Source organism: Phytophthora infestans, genomic scaffold (genome assembly GCF_000142945.1).
Source record: "Phytophthora infestans T30-4 supercont1.34 genomic scaffold, whole genome shotgun sequence".
Lineage (NCBI taxonomy): Eukaryota > Oomycota > Peronosporomycetes > Peronosporales > Peronosporaceae > Phytophthora > Phytophthora infestans.
In genome coordinates, this window is record NW_003303725.1 from 441266 (window position 1) to 455938 (window position 14673).

Consider the following 14673-nt stretch of genomic DNA (forward strand, 5'->3'; position numbering starts at 1 on the left):
TCAACCATCGACTCGGCGCGAGAGCGAGCATGAGGTGCGGTACGGGACAGAGCCTCGAGCAGCAACCTGTGCGCTCTTCGTCAAGGTCTCCACTTCGACCGTTAACATGCCTCGTGGCACTGCTAAGAGCGGTGCTAAGACACGCTCCAAGGCTGCAGCCGGTAAGGCGCAGGCCAAGAGCACTAAGCCTCACGGCAAAGGCTCTGCACTTAAGGAGGCTACTCAGGTGGCCTCCGAGGAGATCGGATCCTCGGGTGACGCGGCTGCGGACAAGCGCGCAAGCAGGCGCCGCAGTCCGTCGCCCTCGTCTTCAGACAATCGTCCGAACCCTCGGTTCGTAGAACGTGAGTTCAACTCGGGCAGTGAGGACGATGCCGAGTCCGAGAGCACTCATGATGCTCCTGCGGGCTCTGTGGGAGGGCACAGCCCAGTGCCCAGTGAGCACAAAGAAGACAGCGTGCAGTCGTCCGCTAGTGATCACGGTGATCACAGTCCCAGGACCTCTGTGCGCTCAGAGAGTCCGGCCGTTAAGGCTAAGGGCACTCCCAAAGCCGGTGGCGATGAGGAAGGGAGTCCTCGCAAACGTCTCTCGCTTGCCGAGGGTCTTGCGCGCGCTAAGGCCTCTAAAGCCGAAGGCGCCAAGCCCTCAAAGAGCGTACCGCCTCTAAGTCTCACTCCGCGAGGAGAAGGAGACTCGACGCTCCTATCAGAGTCTCTTCGACTCCTCGGATGAAGAGAGGAGAAGGAGGAAGAAGAGGAAGAGGAGGGTGCCATTGTTGAGCCCCGGGAGGTCTCGAATGACCTCGACCAGCAGCAGGAGGATTTCCAAGCTGCCCAGCGTGTGCGTGGGGGTTCGGTGGCGGCACCCGTCAGCCAGGGAGCTGCCATCAACTCAAGAGGGTATTGGCCTCCCGAGGAGAGCTCTGGGGCTGACCTCTTCTTAGAGCTTCTCGTCGCTCCTCGTGGGCCTTGTGGGCGGCCACACTTCTAGGGGCATCTATGAACGAGCCCTTGTTCAGAAAGAACAGTTGTTCGTCGACAACGTGGAGGCTGCTCGGTGTGTGCTTCTCGCGCCACACCGCATTCCCCTTAAGGACTTCACGACTTGTCGTAAGAAGCCCGAGACCCGGGGTGGTCTCTATCCTGTTTGGGGATACCCCTGGGTTATGCCCGAGAACTGTCCCACATGGAGTTCTTGTGAGGACATGTTCTGGGCGTGGGTGGAGACTCTCAAGTACTCGCCCACGGAGTTATGGGAACTCCATGAAGATCAGCAGCTGTCCCACATCCTGGACCAGCGTGATCTTCGTGTGAGGTTTGCCCACTTGATCAGCAAGCGTATGCTGCCAAGGGACATCCTGAAGCGCGCGGCTTCTAGCGCTCACGATGAGCGCGGGTACGGTATGTATTCATCATCCGTACCCCGTTCGGGCAAGAAGCCCCGGACTACTTATGAAGCTGCCGCCGCTTCTGTTCCCAGATTGCGACAGCCTTCGGGCAGTCAATCAGGAGCCGTTCAATCGGCTCCCACGAGTTCTCGGAGTGGGCATAACCCCTCCACTTCACGAGGAGCTGTCGCTTCCCGCGACACCGTTGCTCCTGGAGGATCCGCTCCACGTGGAAGTGGACTTCTCCATTCCGGTCAAGCAGGGGCGGAGGTGCCCTCGTACGAGTACGAGTACTCGGCGCCTCCCGAGAGCCACTCTCGTTCGAGTGCTCCGACTGCGGGTCCGACACGGGACCCTGAGGTTGACCGCCTCCGTCAACGTCTCCTCGTGCTTGAGATTGCACTTGGCCTTGGGACTGGCGGTAATGCTGCCGCCCAGGCCGGGAATCAGGGCGAGCTCGCTCGTCTTGCGGGTCGCCTGGACCTGGTGGAGCGAGAGGTCGCGAGCCTGCACCTGCGGGTGGACCGCCGGGCCTCTTCGTCCGATCTGGACGAGGCCTTTCGCATGATCCGACGGATCGAGGCTTTGTTGCCACGTCCGGAGCCGCCTGCGGCACACTCCCAGACGTACGCGTATGGTGCGTACCCGGCGTACTCAGCGTACTCGGCGTATGGCGCCGGGGTCCGTTCGTATGGAGCCCCTCCGGCGTACGGTCTTGACCGCAGCCTTGCCGTCCCGACCGAGGCTTGAGTGCCTGCTTCGACGCCCTCGTCGACGACTGTGACCGGCCCTCGCTTCGAGGAGCTAGGTCAAGGGGGGTCTGCGAGTCAGCAACCCCCTGCGGGTCTAAGTACCGCTTAAGACGTCCGACATAGAACGTCGGGTGCGTCGTCATTGACTTTGGAAGGTCGATGGTGTACGACGCACCATGTCTGGCCAGGACTGCAAAAGGTCCGATGAAGCGGTGCTTCAGCTTGTTGCTGCCGACAGAGCTAACAGTGTCTAGAGGTAGGTTCCTCGTGTCTAGTAACACTAAGTCACCAATCTCAAATATACTTAAGTTTCCTCTTTCTTGTTTGTCCGAGTACTCCTTTTGTTTATCTTGGGCCGCTGCCATGGCATCGCGGACCCTGCTGACAATGTTCAGCTTGGTATCCATAAAGGATTCCACCTGTTTCCGCAGCGAAACTGGCCTCACATCCGAGACCTGGGAGGAAAGGGCTTTCCGAGCCTCTCCCCCACTTAGAATAGAGGAGTCAGTGTTTCCTCGAAGAGTGAGAGGCACTCTGGGGTGGCGGAAGCCGTTCAAGTAGAACGGCGTGAACCCCGTGGACGCGTGCACCGCGTTGTTGAGCGCAAACTCAACAACTGGAAGCTGCGTCGACCACGTACGTGGCGCTGCCGCGCACACACTGCGCAGAGTGTCCTCGAGCACTCGATTGACGCGCTCTGTTTGGCCGTCTGTCTGCGGATGATCCGCAGTGGACATCTGCAGACGAGTTCCCAGTAAAGGGAACAGCGTTTTCCAAAACGCAGCAGTGAAACGCGGGTCTCGGTCCGAGACAATCGTCTCCGGGAGACCGTGATAGCGGAACACGCCATCGACGAACAACCTTGCGGTTTGTTCGCCCGTCACAGTGACGGGAACTGGAGCAAGATGTACCATCTTGCTCAGCCGACACACGAACACCAAAATTCCGGTGTTGCCGTGTCCGTCGGCGGGAAGCCCAAAGATGAAGTCAAGACTCATCGACTTCCAACAATCAGCTCGGTACGGGCAGGCTCTGTAGTGGAGCCGAAGAGTTCTCTGCGGGTTTAACCCGCTGACATGTTTCACATGTCTTGACGTACCGGGCGACCCACTTGTACATGTGGGTCCACCAGAAGGACTGAGAGACCGACAGAAAGGTCTTCTCGCGGCCCAAGTGGCCGCTGGAGGGCGCGTCATGCGCTCTCCGCGAGGAATGTCGAACTTCAGATCCTCGTCGTTGGGGTACGACCCACCCGTGGAGGATCAGTGGGCTCCACCCGATAATAGAGGAGGCCCTCCTTCAACTCATATCGGTGGAGCCGTGAGCGCTGTCGCGACGAGAGCCAGTCGGACTTCGCGCTCGTTCCGGCCTTAAGGAACTTGACGATAGGCGAGACAGCCCTCATCGTCCCGATACGCCATGCGTATCCGATCATATAGATCCGTTGTCACCCCGCGTGATGTGACCAACTCATAGTCGGGCCCGCCTAGAGAGGGCGTCCGCAAAGCACGTTGAGCTTGCCCGGCTTGTACTCGACGCGAAAGTTATATTCCGCGAAGAAGGACAGCCACCTCGCATCCGTTGGAGAGGTGAGGAGATTCAGTCGCCGTCCTCAAGGACGCGTGTCTGTGTAGATCACAAAGCGCCTAGAGCCCAGAAGGTGAACACGGAACTCCACACTGCCCAAAGGCATATTTTCATTGTCCCGGGAGCTTCTCTTGTTCCGGGATAGAGGCTATTTCCGCCTCGCGCGGCTTCTTGAGACTGCCCTGCCAATGTGACAGAGAAAAGAAATACGCTTCCTGTTTTCCGCCCGCGGTTTGCCCCCGACCGACAAGACCCCACCGCCAGAAGATCAACGGAGCCTCCCAAAGAGCCAAAGGCTCTCCTCGGCGACCGGACGGGGCCTCTTGGAGACTGGCCTTGATGCTGTCAAAGCATCCTGGTGCTCTTGCTCCCAGCGCCAGTCGACGTCCTTCTGAAGGAGGCTCGACAAGGGCTTAGCGAAGCCCGCGTACCCAGCGCTGTACTTGTGAAGGTAGTTGGCCAAACCCAACCACTTTCGAAGATCCTTCTGGGATCGGGGCGTCGGCCATGCTGCTATGGCCTTGACCTTGTCTGGGTCAGCCCGAACGCCCACGTTGCTTACGAAGCAACCGAGAACTTTAATCTCTGGTGACGCGAAAACGCACTTGTCGATGTTGGCGTAGAGCTTGTTCGCTCGCATCACGTCCAACACTCGACGGAGGTGTCCTAGATGCACCTCCATGGCCGTCTTGCCTCCCTCGGCACGGCTATGGACGAAAATGTCGTCGAAGTACGTCTGTACGAAGGTACGCAAAGGGCGGAACAATTGCGTCACCAGGCGATTGAACGTCGCCGGGGCGTTAGACAAGCCCTGCGGCATGACGAGCCACTCCCAAAGCATGCCGCTTGGAGTGCTTACCGCGGTGAGCGGGATGTCACTCTCTCGCATCAGGATTTGGTAGTATCCGTCTACCAAATCCAGCGCACTGTACAGTACGCTGCCGGCCATGTTGTTCAACAACACATCCTTTCGTGGGATCGGTGTTTGGGCCGGCACCGTTGCGTTGTTCAGCTTGTTATAAGCGTGAACCAGACGCCACTTTCCGTTCGGCTTACGAACGCAGAAAGTCGGCGTCGAGTGCGGGGATTTCGACTCCCGCACCATGCCTGCCTTCGCTTTCGCGGCGAAGAAGGCATCAATGACCTCGCACTGTTCGCGCGGGAGAGGCCATTGCCTCGTGACACAATACTTTGTGCCGGGCACGAGATCAATCTCGTGCCGTACGCCTCGATCCGGTGGGAGTTGGGTCGGTGGGTGTTTATTCACCACGTCCGCATACTCCGTCACCAAAGGATACACCGGATCCTTGGGGTTCTTGAGAATCTCAGAACCCAAGCGCGCCTGACGCTGCTTGTTCATGTCTTCCAGGACGTTCTCGTCCAAGACAGAGGAGGAGTTCAGCTCCTCCTGAGTGGTCTCAGGTCTCATGAGTACCATCTCAGCGATCTCTCCAGCCTTGAGGTTGGCCAGGAAAGACTCAGCCGTCATTTCCTCGAGGTTCAGTATCTCTGCAACCTCTGGCAACGGTTCCAAGTGGACACCAGATGCCTTGACGGGTAAACCGGTCTCGCCATCGAAGATGTGATAACACTCTTCCACCGGCCTTGTCGGAGGAGCCCGGGCCCTGGACTCCGAGTCGCTTGAAGCGACGTCGATCGGAACGAAGTTCGGATCCGACTTGAGGCGGCGGCGGCGTCTTTGCCGACGGCTTCTGTGACGGGGAGCTTTGCTGCCCACGTCTAGGGATGTCGTCGCTACGACATCCGAGGCACTCGTGGCCTCGTGTGGTACTGTTGTACCCACACAGGAAGCGTGTTCAGCGCCTTCCTCTTCAGTTAAGGTCTGGGCGACCGCGTGTGGCACTGTGTTACCCACACAGGAAGCGTGTTCAACGCCTTCCTCTTCAGTTAAGGTCTGGGCGACCGCGTGTGGCACTGTGTTACCCACACAGGAAGCGTATCCGACGTCTTCCTCTTCAGTTATGGTCTGGGCGACCGTGAGTGGAACTCTGTTACCCACTCTGAACACGCTGTTCTCAGTGTTCATGACAGCTGCAGCTGTCTGCGGAACTAAGTTACCCGCCTGTGGACCTAAGTTACCCACTTGGCCGGCGCCTCTTCTGGGCGCGGCCACCATCAAAACATCCTCGGAGTCGTCATATACGTCGACGACTCCCAAGCATCTGCCGGATGCTTTGGTACCCTGGCAGCCCTCGCGGGCGCCCCGGGTCCTGACAGAGGTGGGAACATGACTCACCAATGCTCTGTCGGACTGCGCAGGGCGGCTGGCACCGATTGCCTTGCCTCGCCAGTCGATCCAGGGCTCGTGCTTCTCAAGCCAGGGCATGCCCAGGATCATATCATATGGATCCATATCGAGAACAGTGAACTGTTCGAGGCTGTCAAAGTCTTCAAACTTGACAGCCAGATCCACTTGGACGTTGGGGACAGTGACGACCTTCCCGTCGGCCAGTCGCACTGACACCGTCCCGTTGCCCTTGCTTTCTCGCAAAGCTTCGGACAACTTGTTGCTGTTACGAGCAACCGTCTGGCGGCGTGCGAAATTCTTCGACGCCCCCGAGTCAATCAAGATTCTAAAGGGGTGATCGTACCCCCGTACACATCCGTGTACTACGAGCAACCCGCCGCTGCTCTTCGCCGATTCGAGAGTGCGAAGACTCTCAGGGGCTAAGTCCCCGTGGTACGCGCCACCCGCGCACCCATCACGAAGACTTAGTTCTTCCCCAGTAGGGCGCCCCGCCCCTACTGGTTCCCTGCGTTCCCCTGTCCCCGGGATCCTGGCTTCTGCCAGCGACCCTTGAGGACGGGCTTGGGGAAGGACCGTCTGCGGAGTCTTTCCGCGGGACAGTCGCGCTTGAAGTGGCCCATCTTCCCACAGCCGAAGCAGCGGATGTCACGCTGTTCGGCGGACCCGAGTTCCATGGGAACTGGTCCGTTGGGGCTTGTTCGACCGGGAGCCGACAAGGAACTCCCAGGCCACGCTGAGGCCGGCGTACGCGCCTGGCGATGGCTGTATTCTTCTTGAAGAGCCACTTGAATCGCCTCTTCAAGGGTGCTTGCCTGCACCCGGAACAGCTGAGTGCGTGCGGGGCCCACTCGAAGGCCGTCCATGAACACAGTCATCTTGATGTGTTCATTGAGTGGGTTTCCCACTAGGGACGCCGTGAGCTCCCGTATCTCTTGCACATACTCGTGCAGTTCGCGTCTTCCTTGTTTACACGCGAGGAAGCGCGAACGCTGGCGGTACTCGTAGTTCGCCGGGAGGAACGCGGCTCGGAGCTGTTCGCACAGCTGAGCCCAGGATGTAAAACATCCAGGGGATGTCGCTTCCCGAGTGTACACCCAACTCTTAGCACGACCGCTGAGGTTGGAGAGTGCAAAAGCAACACGCAGTTGCTCGGTCGAGATCAGAGCCGCGTCCATCGCGAGCTCTACTTCTCGGACCCAGAAGTGAAGGTTCTCGCCCTCCTTCCCTTCATACGGCTTTACCTTCAGCCGTATTGGCTTCGGGTGAGGCGGGTTTGCTTCCGCCGCCGGAGCCAGCAGGTTCTCCCGCACATGCGCGATATGGCCCTGCTCGTACGCGTCGAATGCATTGACGCGCTCGAGCTGCTCAGCCGGTGTTGATACCACCAGGCTCTGCAGGGCCTCCATCCCGAAGATGCCTGCCATCTTCCGAACCGACTCGAACTGAGAGTCGTTCATATGGGAGAAGTCGTTCCTATCCATGGCAACGAACTTCGGAGGTTCAGGTAGTCTACCCGCGATGGCGTGGATTGACTACAAGTGCTACCAAGTGTGACGGGGTCACACAGCACCTTGCGCTAGAGGAAGTTATCTTCCGAGAGTATACAAACTCTCAGTGAACGGCAGTTCACAGGTCCCCTCTTTAATTAAAGAGGGCGAGGTGACCTAAATAAGGTAGATTGTAAACTGAGTATATTTATAGGTAGGTTAAGTTTGTGGCTAATACAAACTATCAGTTACCTATAGAAATGCAATGTCATTTAACCAATGGTTGGTTTTGAATGACCTTGGTACCTTGTACCAAATATCCCGGAGTATGACATCTGAAGTGTGAAGTGTCACACTTCATGTAACCAGGGTACACTTAGTGCTACGTACCCCGTTACACTGACAAATCCTCACAACAAATCCTATTTTTTTATTCGAAGTTGCTGACATGTGAGCTACTGTAGCTTTAATACACCTTAATTTATTTGACGACGTTCTTACCACGTAGCCCCTCCAAAAATGCGGAGTGAAATTTACACACTACAGTACATGTACTGCATCTGGGAGTATATTTTTTTTGATAAAAATATTTTTTACTGTAACTTACTGAAGCGAGAAGCTGAGAATTTGCAAAATGTGTACTTATCTTTCTCTAATAACGCCCTATCATATTCTCATGAGGTCAGCTACTACATGTACACGTACAGTACACGTTCAGTAACTCACGACGTGAACTTCACGTACGTGTATCTTGTCAATTGAATCAACAGATTCGATGCAAGATTACGATCTTGAAGATCGCATAATCCACTAAACCGCCAGCTGAACTGTGAGCTCTTGTCTACAGTGAAGAGAATCGATGCGAAGTGAATGGGACCGACAGCATGCTCCAATTAAGTCACGAAACCAAAGAATGAAGCGTTTGACTCTTTGACATGATAATTGGGGTGCCCTTCCTCCGCCTTTGCTGTTTGCTTGCAGTATCACTACATGTACATGTATCGTAATTTTACTCCAGACACATGATTGCTACATGTATTATCGCAGAAGCTGATCGGTTTCGCTACATTATTTCCATATTTCCAGGGTCATGAGTCACGACATGACTCGTGACACCGCCATCATTGATGAGTGGGTTTTCCCGCTAGTGAACTCATGATATCTTCAACGGCAGGTATCTATAAGCCACAACCCCTCTTTCGAAACAAATCTCAAGATATTTATTTTTATCTGCTATAACAAAGTTTTTCATTCGATATCCGATCCGCGTCACTCAAAGCTTTTCCGCTTGGATCGCAAGTACCTCCCAGCTATGACCTCGTCTTCCCCTCTCCGCTGGGGCTTCCTCGGCTGTGGCCGCATCTCGGCAGACTTCGCCAGTGCCATGAAGGCGCTGGACAACGTCGTATTCCAGGCTTGTGCCGCGCGTTCGTTGGACAACGCCCAGAGATTCGCTAAGGAGCATGGTATTAACCAAGCTTATGATTCATACGAGGCCCTCGTCGCCGACCCTAACGTGGACGTCGTGTACATTGGCACGTTGCACCCGTCACACTATGAGCACACTGTGCTCGCTCTAAACCACGACAAGCACGTGCTAGTGGAGAAACCCATGGCCATGAACCTCGCCCAAGCGACGGCTGCTATTGCCCTCGCTCGTGAGAAAAATCTCTTCCTCATGGAAGGAATGTGGACGCGCTTCTTCCCTTCCATCCGCCACGTGCGTCAGTTGCTGGCCGACAAGGAGATCGGCGACGTGCACCACGTACACGCGTCCTTTGGCATCCAATTCGACGTTGACAATACCCGTATGTGGCACAATGAACTCGGAGGCGGTGGCCTCTTGGACATCGGCATTTACCCTCTGGCTTTTGCCACGATGGTATTTGGAGCCAAACCTGATAAAATCACATCGGCTGGCAAACTGAATGATGGTGGCATCGACATTTACAACTCGGTGACGCTCGAGTACAGCGACTCGCGCTTCGCTACCGTCGAGTACACGATGTTGGCCAATACGGACGAGACTGTCACCATTTCGGGCTCTAAAGGACGCATTCACTTGCCAACGCCCGCTCACACGGCGACGGAGGTGCAAGTGGTCAAGTACCTTGAGGACGGGACGCACAAGGAGACCACGACGTCATTCCCGTGGCCGGCACCTGCTGCTGGGGTTACTTTTAACTACGGCGGCTCGGAGGGATTCCGCTATGAGGCCGAGACTGTGATTAAGGCCATCCAGAACAAGGAGGCCGAGAGCAAAGAGTACCCACTGGACGAATCGCTCCAAATTATGACGATTATGGACAAGATTCGCAAGGATTTGGGTCTCGTTTACCCCGCCGACGCGAAGTAGGTTTACCTATTTTTGCATCTGAAGTGCACTCATTAGCGTTTTTGGCATAATCTGAGATAGTGTTGCTACAATTGTGATGCAAATTTGGAGCCTTTGAGTTGCCACACTAATGAAAAAGCTAACGTTGAAAACGTTTGAGACCTCACCCCACGTTATTTTTTGCCAATTGTTGGAGGGTTGGTTTATTGGCGATGACGGTAAATATCGCGAACAGCAGCTTCAGCCACGAATCAGATTTACCGCCGAAGTTGAAGTTCATGCAACAGCATTGCGTTTTCGAGGGTGTCGCTGTTGAAGGTCAATTTCATCATTTGCCTTGGAGTGCAACAAGAAGTATCGATGGGCGCTGATTCGCAAGTTCCGCTCCGCTGGGGTTTCATTGGTTGTGGCAAGATTGCCAATGACTTTGTCAATGCCTTGAAAGGGATGGCCGGCGAGACCGCGAGGCTTTCGGCTTGTGCTGCTCGATCGCTTGAAAGTGCAGACCGATTTGTCAAGACTCACGGTGCGTGCATCAAACTGATAGATCAATGATTTACCTTTGATAATTGACGTGACTCTATGTTGTTGCAGGATTTGCTCATGCCTACGGATCATACGAAGAGCTGTGTGAAGACCGCGACGTTGACGTGGTATACATTGCCACGATTCACCTGATGCACTTCGATCACATTTCGCTTGCTCTAAATCACGGCAAGCACGTGCTGGTGGAGAAACCCATGACAATGAATGCGAAGCAGACGGCGTCCGTTGTCGAATTGACCAAAAAAAAGAATCTTTTCCTCATGGAAGGTATGTCAAAATTTGTGGCAACTTTTTTTAAATTGTTGTTGCCGAAGCTGATTGCAACTTTTTGCTTTTATCAGGTGTGTGGACTCGTTGCTTTCCTTTCCTGAAATACGTGCGCCAGTTAATATCTGACGGAAACATTGGCGACGTCCACCACGTTCACGGAGATATTGGCATTCCGTTCGTGAATCCCATGTCGAACTTTCGCAGCTCTTTGGGTGATGGCGCACTTCTCGGCATCGGAATATACCCCTTGTCATTCGTGACGATGGTGTTCGGTACGAAGCCACTGAAGATTACTACCACCGGCAAAACCAGTTCGGGTGGGGAGGATATATACGGTTCGGCAACTCTCGAATACAGTGGCAGCCGAGTTGGCACCATCAATTTCACAGTCTGGGCAACACTGTCACTATCACGGGTAGCAAAGGCAGGATTCGCATCCCCGAGCCTGCTCATTGCGCCACAGAGGTCACTGTCACTCAGTTCCTTGAAGATGGCACGCAGCAAACCAAAACGATGCAATTCCCGTGGCCGACGCCTTCTACGAGCATCGCCACGCCGTTCAATTACCCCGGATCGCAAGCACTTGTCTACGAAGCTGAGACTGTCACGAAGGCAATTAGCAGTGGCCAACTGCAATGCGACGAGTACACACTCGAGGAGTCTTTGGCACAAAGCACTTAAGTGGATTAATGAAATTAGTTTTTACTCTGATGTTTTTAAATGGTAACAAATTGAGCATTTTCAGTAAATGAGAAGGAGAAGTCAGTGCTTGGAAGATACTACTACCGGTAGTAGTTAGTAAACCCACTGGTGATATGCATGAAAGGAGTTCTTATCAAACCATTTGTGCCAAAATTATAGAAATCGTTGCTGAGGATAAAGCCACTATCTGTCAGATAGTATCTGAGTCCGATAATGTCGTATTTTACTGGACATAGCCTCGGTATGTGTAAACTCGATAGTTCTGTACGTATTTCACGAGCATCCCTTGTTGTTCATCTGTGCTCGACCAATCTTTAGCTTGATATCCTCCATCGTGTGGCCGTCCCACCTCTTAAACATCTCACGCCGAACGTGTCTGCTTTTGAGCATTTTGTTGATAGTTTCCGGTGAAAAATCATATTCAGTGCCTTCTGGAATCTTCTTGTTCCTTTGAGACCAGTTCTTAAACAGCTCCTTGAGCCATCGCTTGATACCCGAAAAATTGACGACGCGCTCTTCGTCATCCGCTACGATGCTGTTGATACCGCCGCTTGTGTCGTAGTTCCACAAGGCGTCTTTGCCATTCGCTCTTAAGTGTCGGGACTTGGCACAAGCTGCCATACGTGACATTGGCGCACGCAATGTAAAGGGCTAGAGCCACCACGATGACGTTGGCTCTCATTGCTGAGAATCGACGACTGAGAGGGAGGAGTGTTCGGGCTGATGATTACCGAGTGTACTTGCATGCTTTGTCACGGCCTATCTCGATGGATGTGCGATTTGATGATGACCAAATCGAATGGCATAAGGTTACAACAATACGACAGCCTACCAGCACCCTTATGGCACTGCGGCGCCATTTACTGAAAGGCACCCTTAATAACGAGAATAAATAACCAGCAATTTAGCGTATAGAGGCGAGGTTTTAAGATTTTTACAACAGGGCACATCTTATTTTTCAGTTTCTTTTAAGATACAAATACAAGCGCGAGCCGATGAAGAGTGTCGGCATGAATCAGCAATTATTAGTAAGCGATCTCCTGCACTCCAGAGCCCACGAGCTTCAACAGCTTCAAGACAAGGTGCACACGATGACGGAGGCGTTATATGATCTGATGTTCGCTCGCGAGGAGTTTGAAGAGACGCTTATACGAGAAGCCGAGGCCATCAACGAGCTGACTGCAAGCGTCGGAGAGACTCGGGGCTACACTTCATCACATGGAGCTCTGCTGTGGCAAATGACCACGCTACTACGGCGTGATCCTTCAGGGCAGTCATGCGGTGGCAAATGATTAATTATCGGATGTTCCGAGTGTGTATGAGAAATGCAGTTTTTTCTTTTCTTTAAGATCTTGAGCTCACTGCTGCCTGTTGAGTTCTTGCTCATTCTGTTGACATGACCTTGCTTATTGCTTCATCTGTTTCCTGCATTTTCGTGATGCTCTCTTCACTGCGTGTATCCCCCTTTCTTGTGTACAGCAGTACCCACGGAAGTCTCAATCTCATAGCTTGCGGGTACGCCTCGGTGATACGATGATGCTTGAATCTGAGGGCGTTTCGCACGAACGCGTCAATCGCCAAGAATCATATAACCGCTGGTTTAGCTGTCGGGCTGCGCAGGCTCGTTAACCCACCTCTTCATATTTATTGCGGGAATTTCCTGAATGTCAATTCTCCAAATACAGTAGCAACTTGTTCCTCCACACACTTTTGATTTCTGTCCGATATAACTGCTGGTGGAGAGGCTCGTAGAAATTCTCTCTTAATGTCGTAGGGAATGTCACCTCCACAATGATAATACCCCAGTGTATTCTGCTAAGATGTAGTCATTGAATTACGAACAGTGTCTCAGACAGCCATAGCTTTGGAGAATTTGGCCATACCATGGACGAGGACAGCCCCACACACCCTTCGACATAATCTGCAATCATATTGATGCCCATATCGATCACTACATCGCTCATTATCACGTCGCAGGGTATTCCAGCAGCAACATCTATAAATTTGACAGACGAAGACCCCGACTTAGTCTTCAATATGGCCATGAACTATGTGTGAAGAGTACTTCTTCAGAACATCTTCCGCCAGCGCTTCATGCATGCTTGCACTGTCAGAATCCATCAATCCACTTATGTTCGTCTCCAACGAAAAGGGCTCGAAAGGGTGGGCTTGAACAATGCGTCGCCCTTGCTTGAGCCAATTTGCATATTCAATAAACCCCCTCGCTTCTGCTTTTAGTACGTAGAACTGCTTCATTCTGTTGAGAAAAAAGCTAAGGCAAAATAGCAAAGTGAGACAGCGAAAATTAAATAGAGAAAAATTGGAGCACCTTTACTTCTCGTGAAGCACTTATTACGACAGCAAATGGCTCCACACACCTGTGCAGATCAAGGCTTTTAGATCCAAACGAAATCAGTAAGCCCCGCGGGGCGTCCTCCGTTTAGTTCGCGAGTGAATCCTTCTTTTGCTGAATTGCCGCATCAGCTTTTTTAGTAAAGCTTTTGGAATAACAAAAATGTTGATCGATGACCTTGTTCTCGCTGTCTTGATGAGCAACTTCACAAGTAGCAGGACGAGCTTGTAAAACCTTGTCTGTCATCCGAACTGAATATTGGTCGATTCCATTTGAAACCCTCTACGCGTTTGGACAAAATCTAGCACATTGTATGATTTATGTCAAAGCCGTGGTGACCTCCAAAGACACCAAAATTACAGTAAACTTGGGCGGAGGTGTGATCCATATAGGTTTCAGTTTGTTCCGGGTTCCGTATTTTGGAGGTGTCAATCGAAGCACTTCGACACACCGAGTACTGAAATCTGGCGTGGCGCTTCATCACGCACGATCTAAGTTGCCAGACCTTTGTGGGAATCGCAGTTCTTCTCATCTGACGTAATAATCTTTGGGGAAAGCTGTGTGGCCGACACTTCGGAGGCACCAGAAATTTCTTCAAGAGGATCAACGCTTGTTTTTGTTACCTTGTTCTGTCGACAAGATGGATGTTCTAGCGATTCGTGCTCCATTACCAGATTCTGATCCGCGAAAAGATCAGCGTAATCTAGCTGGTCAAAAACGCTATCGGAATCGCTTTCAGGATCAATACCGGCTGATACAGCTTCGGGGGGATTACGTCGTAGCTCACGTTCGACCAGCTTCATTATCAATAAAAAATTTCCACTTGGTCATCTATTTATAAAAGTCAACAGTAGATAGCTCACTCAGCGATTCTACCACGGGTTCGAAAAGCGCCTGAGCCCTTGCATATTTTTCAGCATCTGAGAGCACGACCATATTTGCTCGTTCTTCTCTTTGTAGGCGGACGTACTCAACGGGGCGCTT

General features: G+C 53.0%; 3 protein-coding genes across 3 annotated transcripts; all 3 read left to right on the top strand.

Annotated features, from left to right (window-relative positions):
* Window positions 1-8767: 8767 nt before the first annotated feature.
* On the top strand, window positions 8768-9922 carry PITG_14357 (dimeric dihydrodiol dehydrogenase, putative; the record flags this gene model as incomplete). The annotated part of the gene is made up of 1 exon (XM_002898786.1): window positions 8768-9922. The coding sequence occupies one exon, from the start codon at window positions 8796-8798 to the stop codon at window positions 9837-9839; it is 1044 nt and encodes a 347-aa protein (XP_002898832.1).
* Window positions 9923-10178: 256 nt separating this feature from the next.
* On the top strand, window positions 10179-11053 carry PITG_14358 (trans-1,2-dihydrobenzene-1,2-diol dehydrogenase, putative; the record flags this gene model as incomplete). Its single annotated transcript, XM_002898787.1, has 4 exons — window positions 10179-10344; window positions 10413-10631; window positions 10706-10945; window positions 10992-11053. 4 exons carry the CDS (start codon window positions 10179-10181, stop codon window positions 11051-11053), a joined length of 687 nt encoding a protein of 228 aa, XP_002898833.1.
* A 1278-nt stretch (window positions 11054-12331) lies between these two features.
* On the top strand, window positions 12332-12684 carry PITG_14359 (uncharacterized protein; the record flags this gene model as incomplete). The annotated part of the gene is made up of 1 exon (XM_002898788.1): window positions 12332-12684. One exon carries the CDS (start codon window positions 12332-12334, stop codon window positions 12626-12628), a length of 297 nt encoding a protein of 98 aa, XP_002898834.1.
* Window positions 12685-14673: the final 1989 nt, after the last annotated feature.